General features: G+C 40.2%; 2 protein-coding genes across 2 annotated transcripts; one reads left to right on the plus strand and one right to left on the minus strand.

Moving 5' to 3' along the window:
• The first annotated feature begins 1,473 nt into the window (after positions 1–1,473).
• LOC138909340 (uncharacterized) lies at positions 1,474–4,788 on the plus strand. Its single transcript, XM_070200534.1, has 7 exons — positions 1,474–1,520; positions 1,685–1,799; positions 2,376–2,660; positions 3,194–3,196; positions 3,312–3,591; positions 3,803–4,413; positions 4,522–4,788. Exons 1-7 carry the CDS (start codon positions 1,474–1,476, stop codon positions 4,786–4,788), a joined length of 1,608 nt encoding a protein of 535 aa, XP_070056635.1.
• A 10,311-nt stretch (positions 4,789–15,099) lies between these two features.
• Positions 15,100–15,456, minus strand: LOC108948130 (uncharacterized). Its single transcript, XM_018776856.1, has one exon. It carries the CDS (start codon positions 15,454–15,456, stop codon positions 15,100–15,102), a length of 357 nt encoding a protein of 118 aa, XP_018632372.1.
• Positions 15,457–19,893: the final 4,437 nt, after the last annotated feature.

Genomic DNA, 19,893 nt, shown 5'->3' on the forward strand with positions numbered 1-19,893 from the left:
TTTTAGCTCACAACCTTCCCACATACTTCAAGGATACATGCATGCAAGACAACAACCCCCACACCCAATAATTTTCTCTCTAATTACCCCATTTTTGCAAAATTTCGAAATTGAGAGCTAGGACATAGATTCTTACCTTTAGGGTGAAGACTCCCTTTGTTAATCCTCAATGATTGAGCAAGAATTGATGGATAATGGTTAAAGGTTGCTCCCCCACTCTAAGAACTCTCCCTATTACTCTAAAATATCAGGAATGTGCTCAAAATGGTCTATGAGGTGTGTTTTAACGGAATAGGGTCGTGTTTAAAAACCCCAAAAATGAAGCTCCAGAATGGGTTATGCGGTCGCATATGCGACTGCATAATGGTTATACGGTCCGTGAAATGACCGCAAAAATGGGGGGCTAGAACAGGAAAAGAACTGACCTGGTCTGTGCCTACTATGCGGGCCGTAGACTTGTTCTGCGGTCGCATAATGCACCGCAGAACAGTTCTGTGGTTGCATAGTGCACCGCAGAACCTCCCTCCGAAAAATCCCAAGGCGGTATATGACGACAAGAATGCGGTACGTGAAATGGTTATGCGGTCGCATAATGGCCGCGAAATTAGGCATTAAAAATGCCCCAAAAATCTGCCCCACTCTGCGACCAGTCTGCGGTCCGCAAAGTGGTTCTGCGGCCGCAGAATGGGCCGCAGAAATGCATACTTCTGCCCAATATTTTCCTTCAACTCCCAGCGCACTGATCAATCCAAAAGGTTCGAACTACTATTATTAACCTCTACGCCTACTTTGGCATCATGGAACTCGGGTTTTTAGGAAAACTTTAACGGGGCCTTATAGGTACACTATTTTTGGTATGTACATATGGGAACGACGGGGCCCCGTCCCGTCCTTTATACAGTTGTACACTCTATTAGAGATCTGTAGACAGTCATGTATAGTTGGATAGTATGTGGCCTTGTCGGCTTCCAGTTTTGGATATATAGTTGTCTATAGCATCCTTGTCGGCTCGCCCTACTATATTCCGTATATATATATATATATATATATATATATATATATATATATATATGTCTTTTGGGCATGTTTTCCTCACATACGTTATTCAGCAGTTTATTGACAGATGTTATTCCATGACCTACCCGTAAATCATGTTTATTTATATCGTAGATGCATGCTTAGGGGTGTTTGACAGGTAGGACTCGGGCACTCATCATGGCCCATCGGTTTGGGTCATGACAAAAGGTCGGTCAAACACCATCTCCAAGAAGACATGGCCGAATCAAGAGATGAAGAGTTCTTCTAGACCTCAAGAAGACAAGGATAAAGGTAAATTTGAGAACAAAAAGGGAGGTAAAACCTTTAACCCTAAACCTTTTACACCTTCTAGTTCTATTCAATGTCATAAATGTAAAGGAAGGGGACATATGATGCATGAATGTCCAAGTAGAAGAAACATCATACTTAGAGAAGATGGAGGATATTAGAGTTAAAAACGTGAGGGAGAAGAACAGGGAGATGTGAGTAATGATGATGATATAGAACTACCTAATGATGGCATGATTGGAGTAGTTAGGAGGATTATGACTATCAATTTGGGAAGCAATAGTGAAGAACAAAGGGAGAATATATTCCATACTAGGTGTGGGATAAAGGGGAAAACTTGTTCTATGATCATTGATAGTGGTAGTTGTGCTAATGGGATGAGTTCATACTTTGTGAAAAAATTGGGACTTGCATGCATGAAACACCCTACTCCCTATAGAATCAAATGGTTAAATGATAGTGGTGAAGTAAAGGTAAACAAATAATGCATGATTTCATTCAATGTTGGTAGAATTGAGGATGATATTCTTTGTGACATAATTCCTATGCAAGCTTGTCATATCTTACCGGGTCGTCCTGGTAGTATGATAGGAATATTTTTCACGATGGAAGGAAGAATAGATATTCTCTGGAGCTAAATGGCAGAAAATTTACTCTTGCACCTTTATCTCCTTCTCAAGTGTTTGAAGATCAAAAGAGATTAAGGGAAATAATGGGAAAACCAAGGGGAGGGATAAAAAGTGAGCTTGAGGAAAAAGAAAAGAAAGGAGGCCAAGAGTTAGAAAAAATAGAGATGGTCGAGAGAAAGAGAGAGAGGGCATCAATTTAAGAGAAGAGATAAAAAGGGTTTGAATGAAAAAATAGAAAGTCTTGGTGAGAGGAAAGAGGCTAAGGAAAGGAAAAACGAGAGTTTCTATATAAAAGCCAAAGAGTGTTTAAATGCAAGAAAAGAGGGGTTGCCCATAATACTACTTACTTACAAAGAAGCTTTGATTAATTCTGAGTTACTAACTTCTTCTTTGCCAAGTAGTATTTCTTCTCTTTTGCAGGATTTTGAAGATGTCTTTCCTGAAGATATTCCTAATGGATTGCCACCTTTGTGTGGAATAGAGCATCAAATTGATTTTGTGCCTGGATCACAAATTCCAAATAGGCCTGCTTATAGGAGTAATCCTGAAGAGACAAAAGAGCTTCAAAGTCAAGTTGATGAGTTGCTTGAGAAAGGCTTTGTGAGAGAGAGCATGAGCCCTTGCTCTATTCCCGTCCTACTGGTACCAAAAATGGATGGAACTTGGAGGATGTGCGTGGATTGTAGAGCAATCAACAAGATAATGGTAAAGTATCGCCATCATATTCCTCGTCTTGATGACATATTGGATCAATTACATGGATCCAAAATCTTTTCAAAAATTGATCTAAAAAGTGGTTATCATCAGATTCGAATGAATCCTGGAGATGAATGGAAAACTGCTTTTAAGACCAAATATGGGCTTTATGAGTGGTTAGTTATGCCTTTTGGTTTGACTAATGCACCTAGCACTTTCATGAGATTAATGAATTATATCTTTACGGATTTTTATGGAAAATTTGTTGTGGTGTACTTCGATGATATCTTGATCTTTTCTAACACTTTAAAAGAGCATGCAGAACACCTAAAACAAGTTTTTGAAGTTCTTAGAAACCAACTTTTATTTGCTAATCTTAAAAAGTGTACCTTTTTTGTGGATCGTGTGATTTTCTTGGGATTTGTGGTTAGTTCTAAAGGAGTTGAGGTTGATGTATAGAAAATCAAAGTAATAAAATAATGGCCTAAACCTAAGAGTGTAACTGAAGTTAGGAGTTTTCATTGACTTGCTTGTTTTTATAGGAGGTTTGTGAGAGACTTTAGCACCATTACTTCTCCTTTAACTGAAGTTATTGAAAAGGATAAGAATTTTACATGGGGAAAAGAACAAGATGATGCTTTTAACTTTTTGAAATAAAAGTTATGTTCTGCTCCATTGTTACAATTGCCTAATTTTTCTAAATCTTTTAAAACTGAATGTGATGCTTCTAGCAAAGGAATAGGTGTTATTTTGATGCAAGATTCTAAACCTATTGCCTACTTTAGTGAGAAGTTGAGTGGAGCCACATTGAACTATTCCACTTATGACAAAGATCTATATGCTTTGGTAAGGGATTTAGGCACATGGGAACATTACTTGTGGCCGAGAGAGTTTGTTATTAAAACTGACCATGAATCCTTGAAATACTTGAAGAGTCAAGGTAAGCTTAGTAGGAGACATGCTAAGTGGGTTGAATTCATTGAAACATTCCCTTATTTAATTTCTTACAAACAAGGAAAAGAGAATGTTGTTATTGATGCACTTACAAGAAGGTATGTCTTAGTTTCTACTCGGAATTCTAAATTGATGGATTTTGATCAAATCAATGGGACTTTATGCTAATGATGTTGATTTTGGCAAGATTTATGCAGACTGTAAGTTGGGTCCTTTTGAGAGGTTTAATCTCCAAGATGGGTTTCTCTTTAAGGAAAATAAGTTGTGTATCCTTAATTGCTCTTTACGTGAAGTATTAAGGGATGCACATTGCGGAGGGCTTATGGGTCACTTTGGAGCCCCAAAGACACTAGACATACTTGCTGAAAATTTCTTTTGGCGTATATTTTGGGGGAAGTTAGGCACTAAATTGTTCTTTTCTACTTCTTGTTACCCACAAACTGATGGACAAACTGAAATAGTTAATAGAACATTAGGAAACATGTTGAGGGCTGATTTGAAAGATAAATTAACTTCTTGGGAAGACCACTTACCTATGACTGAATTTGCTTACAATAGAACAATCCATTCGTCTATAGGTATGTCCCCTTTTGAGGTTGTTTATGGTTTTATTCCCCTTACTCCCCTTGGTTTATTATCATTACCTACTAATGATATTGCTAGTCTTGATGGTAGGGCAAAGGCTGAGATGATGAAAAAAATCTATGAACAAATAAGGCTTGCAATTGAGAAGAAAAATAAGCAAACTTCCTTGAGAAAGAATAAGGGTCGAAAACAAGTTGTTTTTAAACCTGGAGATTTAGTTTGGGTTCATTTTAGAAAAGAGAGATTTTATTTCAAAAGGAAGTCAAAGTTGCATCCTAGAGGAGATGACCCATTTTAAGTCCTTGAAAATATTGGAGACAATGCTTATAAGCTAGACCTTCTTGGTGAGTTTCAAGTAAGTGCTATATTCAATGTTGTTGACTTGTCTTTGTTTGATGTAGGACCAAATTCGGGGACGAATTCTCTTCAAGAAGAGGGGAATGATAGCATCAAGGATAAGGATAGAGTTTTGGAAGATCCAAGAAGGCCATTTACAAGATCTCAAGCTAAAGAGTTACAGACAAAGGTTGCTGGACTACAATGGAAAATAAAGAAGCTTTTAACTTGTGGAGGACGAGCTCAAGCCCAAAGAAGATGAATTGTACAAGTTTTACAATTATTTGGTGGCCCAAATTGAAGTCCAAGAGGAGAAATATTGGGTCTCGAACTCGGTCCTTGAAATCTAGAAAAAGGGCACCCAGAAGAGCTCAAAAATGAGCTTAAAAGAGGTCCAAAAGGGGGTGTTTGAAAAGGAGCCCAATTGGAGTCCAAACCAATGGCTCAAACTAGTAATTTTAAGGCCCAAATTTGCCCCAAAGGGATTTGGCCTCCCCCTACCTAATATTGTGACTTTTCTTATTTCTTAGCAACCATCTTACCTAATTTTAATGACTTTTGTTACCCCTTAGCAGTCCCCTACCTAAATTTGATGACTTTTGTTACCCCTTAGCAACCCCTACCTAATTTTAAGAACTTTTACTCCTATAAATAAGGAGTTCTTCTCATTCATTGAGGCACTTCATTATTGATTAAGAATATCATACTTTGAGAGTTCTTTTGAACCTTTGTTACTTATGCTTTGAGATTTATCTTTCAACCTTTACTTGTTCATAGTTCAAGGTAGTAAGATTACTTCTCTATTGTGATATCTTAGATTCCTTTGTGGTATTTTTAGAAGGCGATTAAAACTAGTTATTGATTGTTGTCTCAAGTTACTCGTAAAGCGGTCAAGATCCGAATCTATTATTTTGATTTGTTTTTAAGTAAAGGCGTTTGATTTCTTCAATAAATCAAGACGTTATTGCTTGGTCTTGTCAAGGTTATAGAACTTGTGTTCTTGGAAGTTCCTGGAATTCTTTCCTTGAATTTTCCCATAACCTTTATTTTTTGCACTTCAATTCTAGTTGGTCAATTCCTTATTATTATTGCTTCCGCATTTACTTCTCAAATTCTTACTCTAGTGTGGATTCACGAACTTATTGTTATCACCTTGGAGAAGGTGAAATTGATTTAGGAGCAGCCTTTTACAGCGCGTCCAGGCAAAAGAGTTATGCTGACAGGAAGGTTTGTAATGTGTTGTTCATGGTGGGTGAGAGAGTTTTGCTCAGAGTTTCGCCCATGCAGGGTTTGATGAGATTCGGAAAGAAGGGGAAGTTGAGCCCTCAGTATATTGGTCCATTTGAGGTTTTGGAGAGGGTTGGTGAGGTGGATTACCGACTTGCTTTGCTACCCAGCTTTTCGGGAGTCCATCCAGTGTTTCATGTTTCCATGCTTGGAAAGTATTATGAGGATTCGTCACTTGTATTGGTTTTAGGCTCGGTGCAGTTGGACAAGGATTTGACTATGATGAGGAGCTAGTCGCCATTTTGATAGGGAAGTTCGCAAGCTGAGGTTGAAGAATATTGCATTGGTGAAGGTTTAGTGGAGGGGTCAACCGTTCGAGAAGGAGACTTAGGGGATCGAGTATGATATGCGGAGCATATATCCTCACCTTTTTGGCATTTCATGAATAACTCTAAACCCATTCGAGGACAAACATTTCTTGAAGGAGGGGAGAATGTAATGAAATAGCCGGTCTTATTGTGAATTTTAGCCCGTTTCCCCTATTTGATGCTCCCGTATGTGTATTTGTTGTTATGTGACTTGCGGTGAAGGTTGGCATGGGTTCGGGGAAGTTTTTGAGTGAATCAGAATATTTAGTTCCATACTTGGAGGCTTACGTTTTAAGAGTTGACCGAGGTTTGAATTTTGTGTAAATAACCTTGGAATGGTATTTTTATGGTTCTAATAAGTTCGTATGGAAATTTTGGACTTAGTCTTACGTCCTGATTGGGATTTGGTTATTTTGGGCGAAAGTTCACAATTTGAAGGTTTGGAAGGTTCATAGGTTGACCGGGAGTTGACTTTATTGATATTGGGTTTGTATTGTTGTTATGTGAGATTGAATAGGTTTGTTATTTCATTTGGGACTTGTGCGTAAAATATGAGATCATTCCGAGTTGATTAGACGTGGTTCGGGACGTGTTTTGGAAAGTTGAAAGTTGATTAGTTCTTTAGGCTTGAATCGAGGTGCGATTCCTGATTTTCATGTCATTTGTTTTGTGATTTTAGACCTCGAGTAGGTCCATGTTGTATTTTGGGACTGATTGGTGTGCTTGGACGGGGTCTCGAGTGTGTTTTGGATGAGTTTCGGATCTTTTCCATGTTGTTTGGCAGTTCTTGTCTATTATTTGCACACCTACAATGTATTGGGCGCAAGTGCGAGTTCACAGATGCAATGCATGGCTGGGGGAGGCTAAGTCCACAGATGCGGTGATGGGAGCGCATATGTGCTTGCGCAGAAGTGGATGCACAGAAGAGATAAGGAGTTTGCAGAAGCAGATGGATGAGAGTTAAGTGACTTATGCATCTACGATGGGTTTTTCGCATATGTAGTACCGCAGAAGCGGGATTTTTTTCTGCAAATATGGAAATTGCTGGGCAGAGTATATTTTTTGAGGGTTTGGTTATTTTGCATTATTTGGAGTTTTAGAGCATGGCTAGAGGCAATGTTTGGGGGGGTTTTCACTACAACTTGAAGGGTAAGTAATATCTACTTGATTTTGATGTTAGATCTTGTTTCCGAATGGATTATTACACCTAGATTATGTGATTTAAAGGAGAAATTTGGGGGGGAGGGGGGGTTCTATTGTTTTTGGACAGCGAAAAGTGGTGATTTGGGGGTCGATTTGAGGTCAGATTTGGATGAAACACATATATATGGCTCATATTGGAGTGGGTTTTCGGGATTTATGAGTTTTGTCGGGTTCTAGGGTGCAGACCCCAAGTTGACTTTTAAGTTTACTTTGTGTATTGTATCAAGATCAAAGCTTTATTGTTTAGATTTGTTTCCTATGGCCTTATTTAATGTTGTTGACTTGTTTTCGGCTAGATTCGAGCCGTTCCGAGGTCGATTGTCGCGGGAAGGGATTTCTAGAGTATTGATTTGCTTGCGTGAGGTAAGTATCTTACCTAAACATGGTTTAGGCACTAGTTTCCTGATTTATTAGTGATGGCTATGTGTTATGGGTGGCACACATGTGAGAGGTTTAGCCTATGTGCGTGCACCAGGGTTTTTTTTTTCACGCTCAGTGTAGTGCTTAGGCTATGTTATGCCTTGAATTGATTGCTAAGCTTCATGCTATCATGCTTATTATGTTTGTACCCCTTTGCAAGTTAATTGAATCATGTTAGAGGTTTTTCGTTGGTTAATCTCCTGTTCAAACATGTTATTTGTTATTTTTGTGGCGTAATCGGTTAATTTGAACTATGGTAGTACACTCTGACATGCCTACACCTTATCATGTCACTTATATCAGTCCATGAGTATGTAATTTGATAAACATTTTTTATGTACATGTATTCTTTTATATGCTTTTCTGTGTGATATGGACTGGGTTGATAGTACATGAGTGATTCGTGTGAATCTGGGTTATGATAGAATGTGAGTGGTCCGTGCGGTTATTAAATAATATATTGCACATGAGTTGTTTGTGCAGCGTGTGGATAAGGATACATCCCCCTAGGGTTACCCTCTCATGTTTCTCTCTTTATGGTTTACACGCGGGATGAGGAAAAGTGATCGGAGTTTGGTTATTACATTTCTTCTCTACTTACAATTCCCTTGGTGTATACATGTTTTATTCGTGTGTCTTCTCTATATGCTAGATCTGAAATGTATACATGCCTCGTTGTGCATATCTTCTCTATATGTTATTTTGCTTGATTAGTGAGAGCACGGTACGTATCTTCTCTATATGTCTACATGTGCACCAAGACTTGATAATAGATGCATATCTTCTCTATATGTTGGATAGTTAACTGATAAAGAGCTTGGCACATTATCTCTTATGCACCGAGGTGAATTTATTTTTGTTTTTTGATTTGATGTTATTATTGTGTACTTGTGAAATTTATGAGTTGTGCAGGTTACTAGCAAGTATCATTAATAATTCTTGCCTCTATTACCTCGCCGGTGTTAGTTATGATACTTGCTAAGTACATGGAGTCGGTTGTACTCATACTACACCCTGCATTTAATTGTGCAGATCTGGGTGTTGGACCGAGCCGAGAGCCGCTGTGATTGTTCTTGTGAGTTGCCGAGAGACGAGGTAGAGCTGCATTTTGACCGCAGTCTTTGGCGTCCCTTTCCATTTTGGTGGACTCGCAAGTCATCCCTAGGAAAGGAAGTTTTTAAGTACCTTGGGTCTATTATACAGGGAGATGGGGAGATTGATGAAGATGTCACATATCGTATTGGGGCGGGATGGATGAAATGGAGACTCGCGTTCGGTATTTTTTGAGATAAGAAGGTGCCACCAAAACTTAAAGGTAAGTTCTACTGAGTGGTGGTCAGACCGACTATGTTGCATGGGGCTGAGTGTTATCCAGTCAAGATGCCCATGTACAGAAGATGAAGGTAGCAGAGATGAGGATATTGAGATGGATGTGCGGACACACCAGGTTAGATAGGATTAGGAATGAGGTTATTCGCAACAAGGTGGGTGTGGCCTCTATTGAGGACAAGATGCAGGAAATGAGGCTTAGGTGGTTTGGACAAGTGAGGAGGAGGAGCACAGACTCCCCGGTGAGGAGGTGTGAGAGGTTGACATTGGAGGGCCTACGGAGAGGTAGAGGTAGGCCGAAGAAGAAGTGGGGAGAGGTGATTAGGCAAGACATGGCATAGGTTCAGCTGACCGAGGACATGTCCCTTGATAGGAAGGTGTGGAGGTCGAGGATTAGGGTAGTAGGGTAGGTGGTCTAGATTGTTCATACCGGTAGTATTAGTACGCATTCTCGCATTCTGTTGGTAGTAGGTTTCTATGACTATCCGTCATTTTCTTTTATTTTGGTCATCTTATTATCTTGTTGTTTTTATGCTGCTTTTACATGGCTTTTTGGTGTTGTCCCTTCTTGTCTATTTTTTCATTATCGTGGTGCTTATACTTTTCTGATCCGAGGGTCTATTGAAAATAGCCTCTCTATCTTCACAAAGTAGGTCTGTGTACACACTACCCTCCCCAGACCCCACGGTGTGGAATAATACTGGGTATGTTGTTGTTGTTGTATATTTTATTGATTATTTCTTGAACATATGCATACATCCTTAGGGATAGAGATGTTGATATAGATTGATATGATTATGGCATATTGGTACATTATGAGGGGATTGATATTTGATATTGTTATGGCAATTGTAATATTAATATGGTATGGCACGATAAATTTTCGTATGGCCCTTGGATATGGATGCGTCCCTCCAGAGTGAGGTAATTACCCATATTTGTCACGACCCAAACCGATGGGCCGCGATGGGTACCCGGTACCTTACTCAACCGAGTACCAACGTAACGTATATTTCCTATCATACTATCATAGGTATATGCGTACATAACATCATCAAGCCTCTGAGGGCATCCCATCATATAATCTCGGCCACTGTGGGCAAAATCATCAACATATACCAGTTGATCAGGTGGTGGGGCGTATATAACGTCGTAACCTTTTCCCATATTCCATATACATATAATATACGTGTATATAACGCCATCTGGTCATGGGTCAATGTACATATATAAATGAATAAAATGCATAAGAAATACGTTAATAAGATTTCTCAGAATGTTATAAGATCAACATGTCCTCGGATAAACTTTATCAACTACGTATTTTTCTGAGACCCATGAACAGTAGATATAATAATAACTCACATGGGAAATCAAGAACATAGGCACCCCCAGTACTTCTATGAATAGAGTCATTTATGAAAGTTGTGCTTTTGCTCGTTTTATTTGTATCATATGAATCATGCCAAAAAGAAAGAAGGGATAGCCTTAACATACCTGAGCCGATTCTCTTGACAATTTCTCTAACACACGTCTTTGCAAAAAATACATTACGGCGGATCGAAGTAGGGAAGAAATTCGTATGATATTCTTGAGAAAGATTGTACCGTATTCCCTTAGAATTGCAAATCTCGTTGCTATTATGTAATATAATCTCGTATGGATTTTGTGGCTTTCATCCGTTACTTTGCAAACATATGCATTTCCCTTTAATGAATTATGGAGGCCTTTTATCAATGTGGGTATGGGCCCCACTTGATAAGGATTACCTTGCCAACCTTTCCTAGAAGTGCCACCTAGCCATCTAAGCTAAGGAGTCATTGTTTGATCTTAACAATTAGACTCCTTGCTGCCACGTTGATGATGTTCCCACCCCAATAATTAACCACCAATTTCTTAATTATCTTGATAATCTCCCACCAAAAATTATTAATGGGAAATGCATATGTTTGCAAAGTAACGGATGAAAGCCACAGAATTCATACGAGATTATATTACGTAATAGCAATGAGATTTGCAATTCTAAGGGAGTACGGTACAATCTTTCTCAAGAACATCATACGGATTTTTCCCTACTTCGATCCGTCATTATGTGTTTTTCACAAAGACGTGTGTTAGAGGAATTGTCAAGAGAATCGGCTCAGGTATGTTAAGGCTATACCTTCTTTCTTTTTGGAATGATTCATACGATACAAACAAAACGAGCAAAAGCACAGCTTTCATAAATGACTCTATTCATAGAAGTACTACGAGTGCCTATGTTCTTGATTCCCCATGTGAGTTATTATTATATCTTCTGTTTATGGGTCTCAGAAAAATGCATAGCTGATAAAGTTTATCCGAGGACATGTTGATCTTATAACATTCCGAGAAATCATATTAACGTATTTCTTATGCATTTCATTCATTTATACATGTACATTGACCCATGACCAGATGGCATTATATACGCGTATATTATATGTATATGGGATATAGGAAAAGGTTATGGCGTTATATACGCACCACCACCTGATCAGCTGGTATATGTTGATGGTTTTTCCCACAGTGGCCGAGATGATATGATGGGATGCCCTCAGAGGTATGTACGCATATACCTATGATAGTATGATACGAAATATACAGTACGTTGGTACTCGGTTGAGTAAGGTACCGGGTGCCCGTCGCGGCCCATCGGTTTGGGTCGTGACAAAAGTGGTATCAGAACAGTTCTGTCCTAGGAAGTCTACAAGTTGTGTCTAGTAGAGTCTTGTTTATGGGTGTGTTGTGCACCACATTTATAAGCAGCAGGCTATAGGGCATTTAGGACTGTCACTCTTTATTCTTACTCTAGATCGTGTGGTAGAGCTCGGTTGTAAGAATTCAACCTATTAAACTCTATTTTATTCGTAATACAACAATACCTACATCCAGAAAGACAGTTGGTAAGAGATTGCATGTGGATGTGGAAGAGTTGAGTCAGAGGAACTCGATTTTGCATGATGCTTATGATGAGTAAATGTAAGGATCATCGATGATGTGAAAAGACGTCAAAGATGAAGAGGTAAAACATCTATAGGTAGATCGTCGTAGCTCTAAATCTTATTACTCCCCTAAATGGGGGAATATGGAGTGATGTGGCATTAAATTAGAATTTAGTTGTTTTAGTAACTATGGAATGGTAAAGGAAGAATGAAATAAAAATGAGAAAGGGATGAGATTGCACTTATTCAAATCCTACACACATGCTATGATTCCAGAACATTATGCAAACACGACGTCAAGGAGGGGAAGTAAGGGTTCCTGCCCGAGATGTTATGTACACCTATACCTATGCATGATACGATATTTATACGGACGTGCATGACATTATAAATGTTTCAGGATTCACAAAGTTATTTAGACTCACAGGTAGAATTCTTTACTCCATGTTTCATCTATGTCTTTATGTACTGATTTTCATGCCTTGCATAACAACAACAACAAACCCAGTATGATCCTAACATGTGGGGTCTGGGGAGGGTAGCCTGTACGCAGACCTTACCCCTACCTAATGCAGGTAGAGAGGCTATTTCGAATAGACCTTCGGCTCATGAAGGGGAAGAAGAAGAAGAGGAAAGCAAGGAAGGAAGAAAGATAGAAGAGAAAAGAAAAAGGGAGAGAGAAAAGATAAGTAGTACCAAATAATAGCAATAGGGAATACAATACCTGAGGCGAACAAAACCACATAACATAATAAAGATCTAAGAATATGAATGGACATGCATGCTACTAAGACTATCGGTGAACAACTAAAAACTACCCACTAACCTTCTACCTTAATCCTCGACCTTCACACCCTCCTATCAAGAGTCATGTCCTCAGTGAGCTGAAGCAGTGCCATGTCCTGTATAATCACCTCTCCCCATTACTTCTTAGTCCTACCTCGACCTCTTCTCAAACTCTCCATGTCCAACCTCTCACACCTCTTGACAGGAGCATCAATGCTTCTTCTCTTAACATGTACGAACCATCTCAGCCTCGACTCCCACATCTTGTCCTCCACGGAGGCTACTCCCACTCTATCCCGGATAGCTTCATTCTTAATCCTATCTCTCCTGGTACACCCACACATCCATCTCAACATACTCATCTCTACTACTTTTATCTTCTGCACGTGGAAGTTCTTGACTGGCCAACACTCAGCCCCATACAACATAGCTAGTCGAACCACCACTCGATAAAACTTACCCTTAAGTCTTGGCGGCACATTCTTATCACATAAAACACTAGAAGCGAGCCTCCACTTCATCCATCCCGCTTCGATGCGATGTGCGACATATTTGTCAATCTCCCCGTTACCCTGGATAATAGACCCAAGATACTTAAAACTCGCTCTCTTGGGGATAACTTGAGCATCAAGCTTAACCTCTACGTCTGCATCATAGGTCCCATCACTGAATTTGCACTCCAAGTATTTTGTCTTGGTTCTACTCAGTTTGAAACTTTAGACTCCAAGGTCTGTCTCCAAACCTCCAACCTCGCATTAACTCCTCTTCGTGTCTCGTCAATCAACACTATATCATCGGCAAATAGTATGCACCAAGGTACCTCCCCTTGGATGTGTCGTGACAGTACATCCATCGCCAAGGCAAATAAAAAAGGGCTAAGAGCCGATCCTTGGTGCAACCCCATCACCACAGGGAAATGCTCTGAGTCACCACCCACAGTCCTCACCTGAGTCTTAGCATCATCATACATATCCTTAATCACCCTAATGTACGCTACCGGAACGCCACTAACCTCCAAACACCTCCACAGTACCTCCATCGGGACTTTATCGTACATTTTCTCAAGGTCAATAAACACCATATGCAAATCCTTCTTCCTCTCCCTGTACTGCTCCACTAATCTCCTTACCAGATGAATACATTCCGTAGTCGAATGCCCCGGCATGAATCCAAACTGATTCTCAGAAATAGACATGCACCTCCTCACCCTGGCCTCAACCACCCTCTCCCAAACCTTCATAGTGTGACTCAACAACTTGATACCCCTATAATTGTTGCAATTTTGGATATCGCCCTTGTTCTTGTAAAGCGGAACCATCGTACTCCGCCTCCATTCTTCGGGCATCTTCTTCGTCTTAAAAATAACATTAAATAACCCAGTGAGCCACTCCGAACCTGCCTGCCCCACGCTCTTCCAGAATTCCACTAGGATTTTGTCTGGCCCCGTCGCTCTGCCCCTGCATATCTTACGCATCGCCCCTTCCACCTCCTCTACCGTAATCCGCCTATAGTACCCAAAATCCCACCGACTCTCAAAGTGCTCCAACTCACCCAGCACAATGCTTCTATCCCCCTCCTCGTTCAATAGTTTATGGAAGTATGTCTGCCATCTTCTCCTAATAAGTGCCTCGTCCATCAACATTTTGCCATCCTCGTCCTTGATGCACTTGACTTGGTCTAAGTCGCGGGTTTTCCTCTCCCTCACCTTGGCCAATAGGTACAACTTCTTGTCCCCGCCTCTGCCCCCGAGCTCATCATACAAACGAGCAAATATCGCATTCTTAGCCGTCGTAACTTCTAACTTTGCCTCTTTCTTTGCCTTTCTATAACACTCCTGATAAGTCCTTTTTTCCACCTCATTTGTACTCTCCACTAGCTTCAAATAAGTAGCTTTCTTAGCTTCCACTTTACCTTGAACCTCTCCATTCCACCACCAGTCCCCTTTATGACCCCCAGGAGAGCCCTTCGTGACCCCTAAAACCTCTCTAGCAGCTACCCTAATGCAATTCGCAGTCTTGAACCACATACTAGACGCGTCCCCCCTATCGTCCAGGCCCTCATAGCCAATAATTTCTCCCCTAACTATTGAGCTTTGTCCTTTGTCAAGTTACCCCACTTGATCTTAGGTTTCCTGCACCCCGCCCTCTTTCTTCTACTCCTCTTGATCTCCAGGTCTATAACTAGGAGCCTATGTAGGGTCGTGAGGTGCTCACTTGGGATGACCTTGCAGTCAGTGCACAGACCTTTATTGTATTTCCTGCAGAGAAGATAATCAATCTAAGTCTTGCCCATTGAATTCCGAAAAGTGACCAGGTGCTCTTCCCTCTTCGGAAAACTCGAGTTAGCTATAACCAAATCAAAAGCTCTAGCAAAATCCAACAGTGAATTACCTCCCTCATTCCTATCCCCAAAATCGAACCCGCCATGCACATCATCATATCCCTTAGCACTAGCCTCAATATGGCTATTGAAATATATGCCAATGAACAACTTCTCTGTGTGCAGGATACTACGTACCATCTCGTCCAAATCCTCCCAGAATTGCTTCTTGACCTCCTGGTCCAAACCTACCTGAGGAGCATATGCACTAATCACGTTTACAGTAAACCCACCAACTACCAGCTTAATACTCATCAACCTATCATTTACCCTCCTAACCACGACCACGAGGTCCTTGAGGTCCCCAGCTTAATACTCATCAACCTATCATGCCTTGCATACTCGGTACATTATTCGTACTGACGTCCCTTTTCCCTGGGGATGCTGCGTTTCATGCCCGCAGGTGCAGGTTGACAGGCTGATGGACCCCCTTTTTAGGATCTTTGATCAGCGAGAGTTGGTGTGCTCCACTTGATCCGGAGCTGTTACTAGTTTTGGTACGCTGTTTTGATATGTAGATATGGGTATGACGGGTCCCAGTCCCGTCCTTTATACAGTTGTACACTCTATTAGAGGTCTGTAGACAATTATGTATAGTTGGATAGTATGTGGCCTTGTCGGCTTCCAGTCTTGGATATGTAGTTGTCCATAGTAGCCTTGCCGGCTCGCCCTACTACTTTCCGCATGTATATATATATATATATATATATATATATATATATATATGTGTGTGTGTATTTTGGACATGTTTCCCTCACTTATGTCATTCACATAATTCAATAGTTTATTGATAGATTTTATTCATGACCTACCCTTAATTCATGTTTATATCTTAGACGCATACTTAGGGGTGATCGATAGGTAGGACTCGGGCACTCGTCATGGCCCATCGGTTTGGGTCGTGAAAATGTTACATTGGGCTCTATGAGTACAGATGATATGTGTATCATGTTGAGCACGTGATATACATATAAATATTCATTGAGTCTCGAACATACATGATCATCCTAGACTCATGTAGAAATATTCATATAGCTGCTACTTGGTGCATATCATCTTTATATGCGTTTTGGTTATCTTGTTTGAGAAGTATGTTTATCTTCTCTATGATTTTACACCTCGTTGGTATATCCGTTTCTCCTGGATATTTTCTGTGACTTCATGTTAATATGGACTATCCAGGTTGAGAAAGTGAGTATCATGATTTTGTCAAAATCTCGCCACTACTTCTTTGAGATTAGACTTGATACTTACTCAGTATACGTTTTTATACTCATATTACACTTTTAAATATTTTTGTGCAGACTTTGGCATTGGCTCCAGTGGATTTCAAGAAAGTGCCTAATAGCTAACTTAGGAGACTAAAGGTAGTGTTGCGTGATCGACCACAGTCCTTTGAAGTCACCTTCTTTAGATTATCATATTGTTATCTTATTCAAGACAATATCTCTATATCATGACTAAGTTGTATTTAATCTTAGAGGCTTATAATTTTGTATTACCGAATTTAAACTATAGTTGGATTTTTCGCCTTTGGTATTGTTGGATTTAAACGTATTTATGCTTTATCTCTATTATGTCAGTAGATTGTCCTTTATTGTCTTATTTTGGTTAGTTGTTATTGTTGGTTTATCTAACTAGTTGGGGTTATGTGCCATCATGACCATTGTTGGAATTTTGGATCGTGATAAAGTTTGGTATCAGAGTTCTAGGTTCATAGGTTCTACGGGTCATGAGCATGTCTAGTAGATTCTTGCGAATCGGTATGAAGACGCCTATACTTATCTTCGAGAGGCTATAGGATATTTAGGAAACTCCAATTTCTTCTTTCTCTATCGTACAATTTTATTTCATCCTAAAGTTTGAGTCTTTACTCTTCTATTCTCCTACAGATTGTGAGAACATGTGTGTCAACAGCAGCTGAGCAGGAGCCAATGCCCCAGGTTGTAGCTGCTACTCAAGGTACAGGCTGGGGCAGAGGTAGGTCTAGAGCCCAAACTAGGGCACATGCAGCAACACCTAGAGATGGAGCACCTGCAACTATTTATGCTCGTACTAAAGCAGTTTCTAAGGAGCTGATAAGTGGGGATTTTGACTACTTATTAACGCCTTTTAGCTTTAGTTTTAGTCTAAAAGCATTGAATTGTGTTCCCGAAACTAATGAAATTATGCAAAATTGTAGGAATGCTGAAAGTTGGACTTTCGAGATTAAATCCGACTCAAAAAGGAGTAGTCTGAAGCACAAGGCAATAAAGGCCGCAGAAGCACAAATGTGCGGTCCGCAGAAGGAATTCGGCGGCCGCAAACAAAGAGAAAAAATCTAGCAGACATTTGCGCAAAGTGCGGACCGCACATGGATTGTGCGGCCGCAAAGCTGGGCTAGGAGTCGAAGATCAGAGAATATGGAAAAAGACCAAGTCCAGGAGACTGTGAATTGCGGACTGCACAAGAATTGTGCGGCCGCAAGCCTGAATCTGCGGGCCGCTGAAGAGTTGCCTTGCAGCCGCAGTCCACAAATGTGCGGTCACAGACGAATGCCTTGCGGCCGCAGTTCAGAAATGTGCAGCCGCAGTTCAGAAATATGCAGCCGCAGAACTCCAGCTCCTGCCAAATGAAGAAATTTGCGGACTGCACATGGAATTATGCGGCCGCAGAACCTCCCGAGGGGCATTTTTGTCCGAGATTTTTTGTCTTGTATAAATAGACGAGTTTCACAAAATTAGGTCAAGTTTGAACCTCTGAAGTTGTTGTAGCCGCTTTTCTTTACTATTTTAGGAAGTTTTACTTTGCTTTGGTGTGTTTACAATATATTTAATCATTTTAAGCTTCCATTATGAGTTTAATTAGTTTTTCTCCCTTATTTTCTTCAAACCCCATTATGAGTAGCTAGATTTTTACTAGGGTTGTGACCCAACCCTCGAGTGTAAACCTTATGGGTATCTAATTTAGTGCTTGTTATGATTGGGTGTTGATTATTTAGCCTAGATCATGCTTCACTTTTAGAATTAATGGTTGCAAATATTGATTCATGCCTATTTGACTTAGTATATACTTGAGAAAGAGAGACCTAGTCTAGAATAACTTAGCTAACAAGGAATTGGGTCAATCGAGAGATTGATTAACCCAATTAAAGGGTTCAACCTAGAGATAGTAATAACCCGACTTGAGCTTTTATCAATTGTTTTGGGTGATACCCATTTGATCTTGAGAAAGCCAAAGTGGGCAAAACCACTCTCTGACCGAGAGGTAATGAGTGGGTAATTTAGAATTGATAGTTATAATATACCCTAATCAACAAAATAAGCATTAAAGTCTTTATCCCATTAAACAAACACCTAGGTCAAGGTCATAACCCTAGGCTTTTTATCCATTTAGAAAAACCGTATAAACAACTATCTCTAGTCTTCTCTCTTTATTTTTGCAATCATTAGAGTAAAATTAGAAATAGAAAACAAATCCTTATTGTGGAAGTGCAATCTAGATAATCCAATTGCTCAAATCGAAATATATACCCCTAACTCCCATCTTAGCTCCTTGTGGATTTAACCCCGACTCTTAGTTGGGTTTCTATTATTGCATATTGTGGATTTGACCCCGACTCTTAGTTGGGTTTCTATTATTGCATACGACCGTTTCATATGTCTTTCGAGGTATGCTTTGGATGTGATTAATTTTTGGCACCATTGCCGGGGAGTTAAAAATGGTGTTATCTATATATTTGGGTGTGTTTTTGGATTATCTTCTTTTCCTTCCGTGTTACTAACTTGTTTGAGAAATCGTAGGTACAACCATGGCAAACAATGAGCTCGAAAATATTGCTTCGGGGGATGTGGACGTCGAGGATGAGCAAATTGATGAGGTTCCTCTTGAACCTCAAGTCAATAGAAAAGGTCGAGTGCCTCATGACAATGTCCCCGCTCCACCCTAACCTCCACCACGAGCGGCTCCACACCGGGTGTTACCCAATAAAGGATATGCTAGTGCAATAGTCCCTCCCCGTATTAGGGCGGGCAACTTTCAAATCACCAATGTGATGCTCACTTTGCTAAAGCAACGAGGTTTCTTCACCGGTGCTCCAAGTCAAAATGCATACAAAAATTTGAAGAGGTTTGTGGACACTTGTTGGGGGAGAAAACAAACAAATGTCTCTGAGGATGCATTGAAGCTAAGGCTTTTTCCCTTCTCTCTATGGGGGAAAGCTTTAGATTGGTTGGAACGTTTGCCGAACCATTCCATTCACACTTAGGATGAGTTGGCGGAAAAGCTTATTTCTAAGTTCTTCTCTCCGGGGCACATGGCTACACTTCGGGATGAGATTTTGGCATTCAAGCAAGAGTCAAATGAACCACTTCACGAGATATAAGAATGCTATAGAATAATGGTTAAGGAATGTCCCAACAACGATATGATGGAGAATATGATTCAACAAACTTTCTATCGTGGGATCAACACAACCAACCAATATGTAGTGAATCAACTTGCCGGAAGAAACTTTATGACTATGCCTTATGCGGAGGCGTGTGATATTTTAGATGAAATGGAAGAAACATCATCGGCATGGCAGTCCCGGGCTAATGTTCCTTAAGGTGATCCCAGCATAATCCACCTTCACAAAGAGTTGCATGACCATGGGCAAGCCATTGTCAAATTGACTACCACCATGAATCAATTAGCAAAGGCTTAACTTCAACA

Source organism: Nicotiana tomentosiformis, chromosome 1 (assembly GCF_000390325.3).
Source record: "Nicotiana tomentosiformis chromosome 1, ASM39032v3, whole genome shotgun sequence".
Classification (NCBI taxonomy): domain Eukaryota; kingdom Viridiplantae; phylum Streptophyta; class Magnoliopsida; order Solanales; family Solanaceae; genus Nicotiana; species Nicotiana tomentosiformis.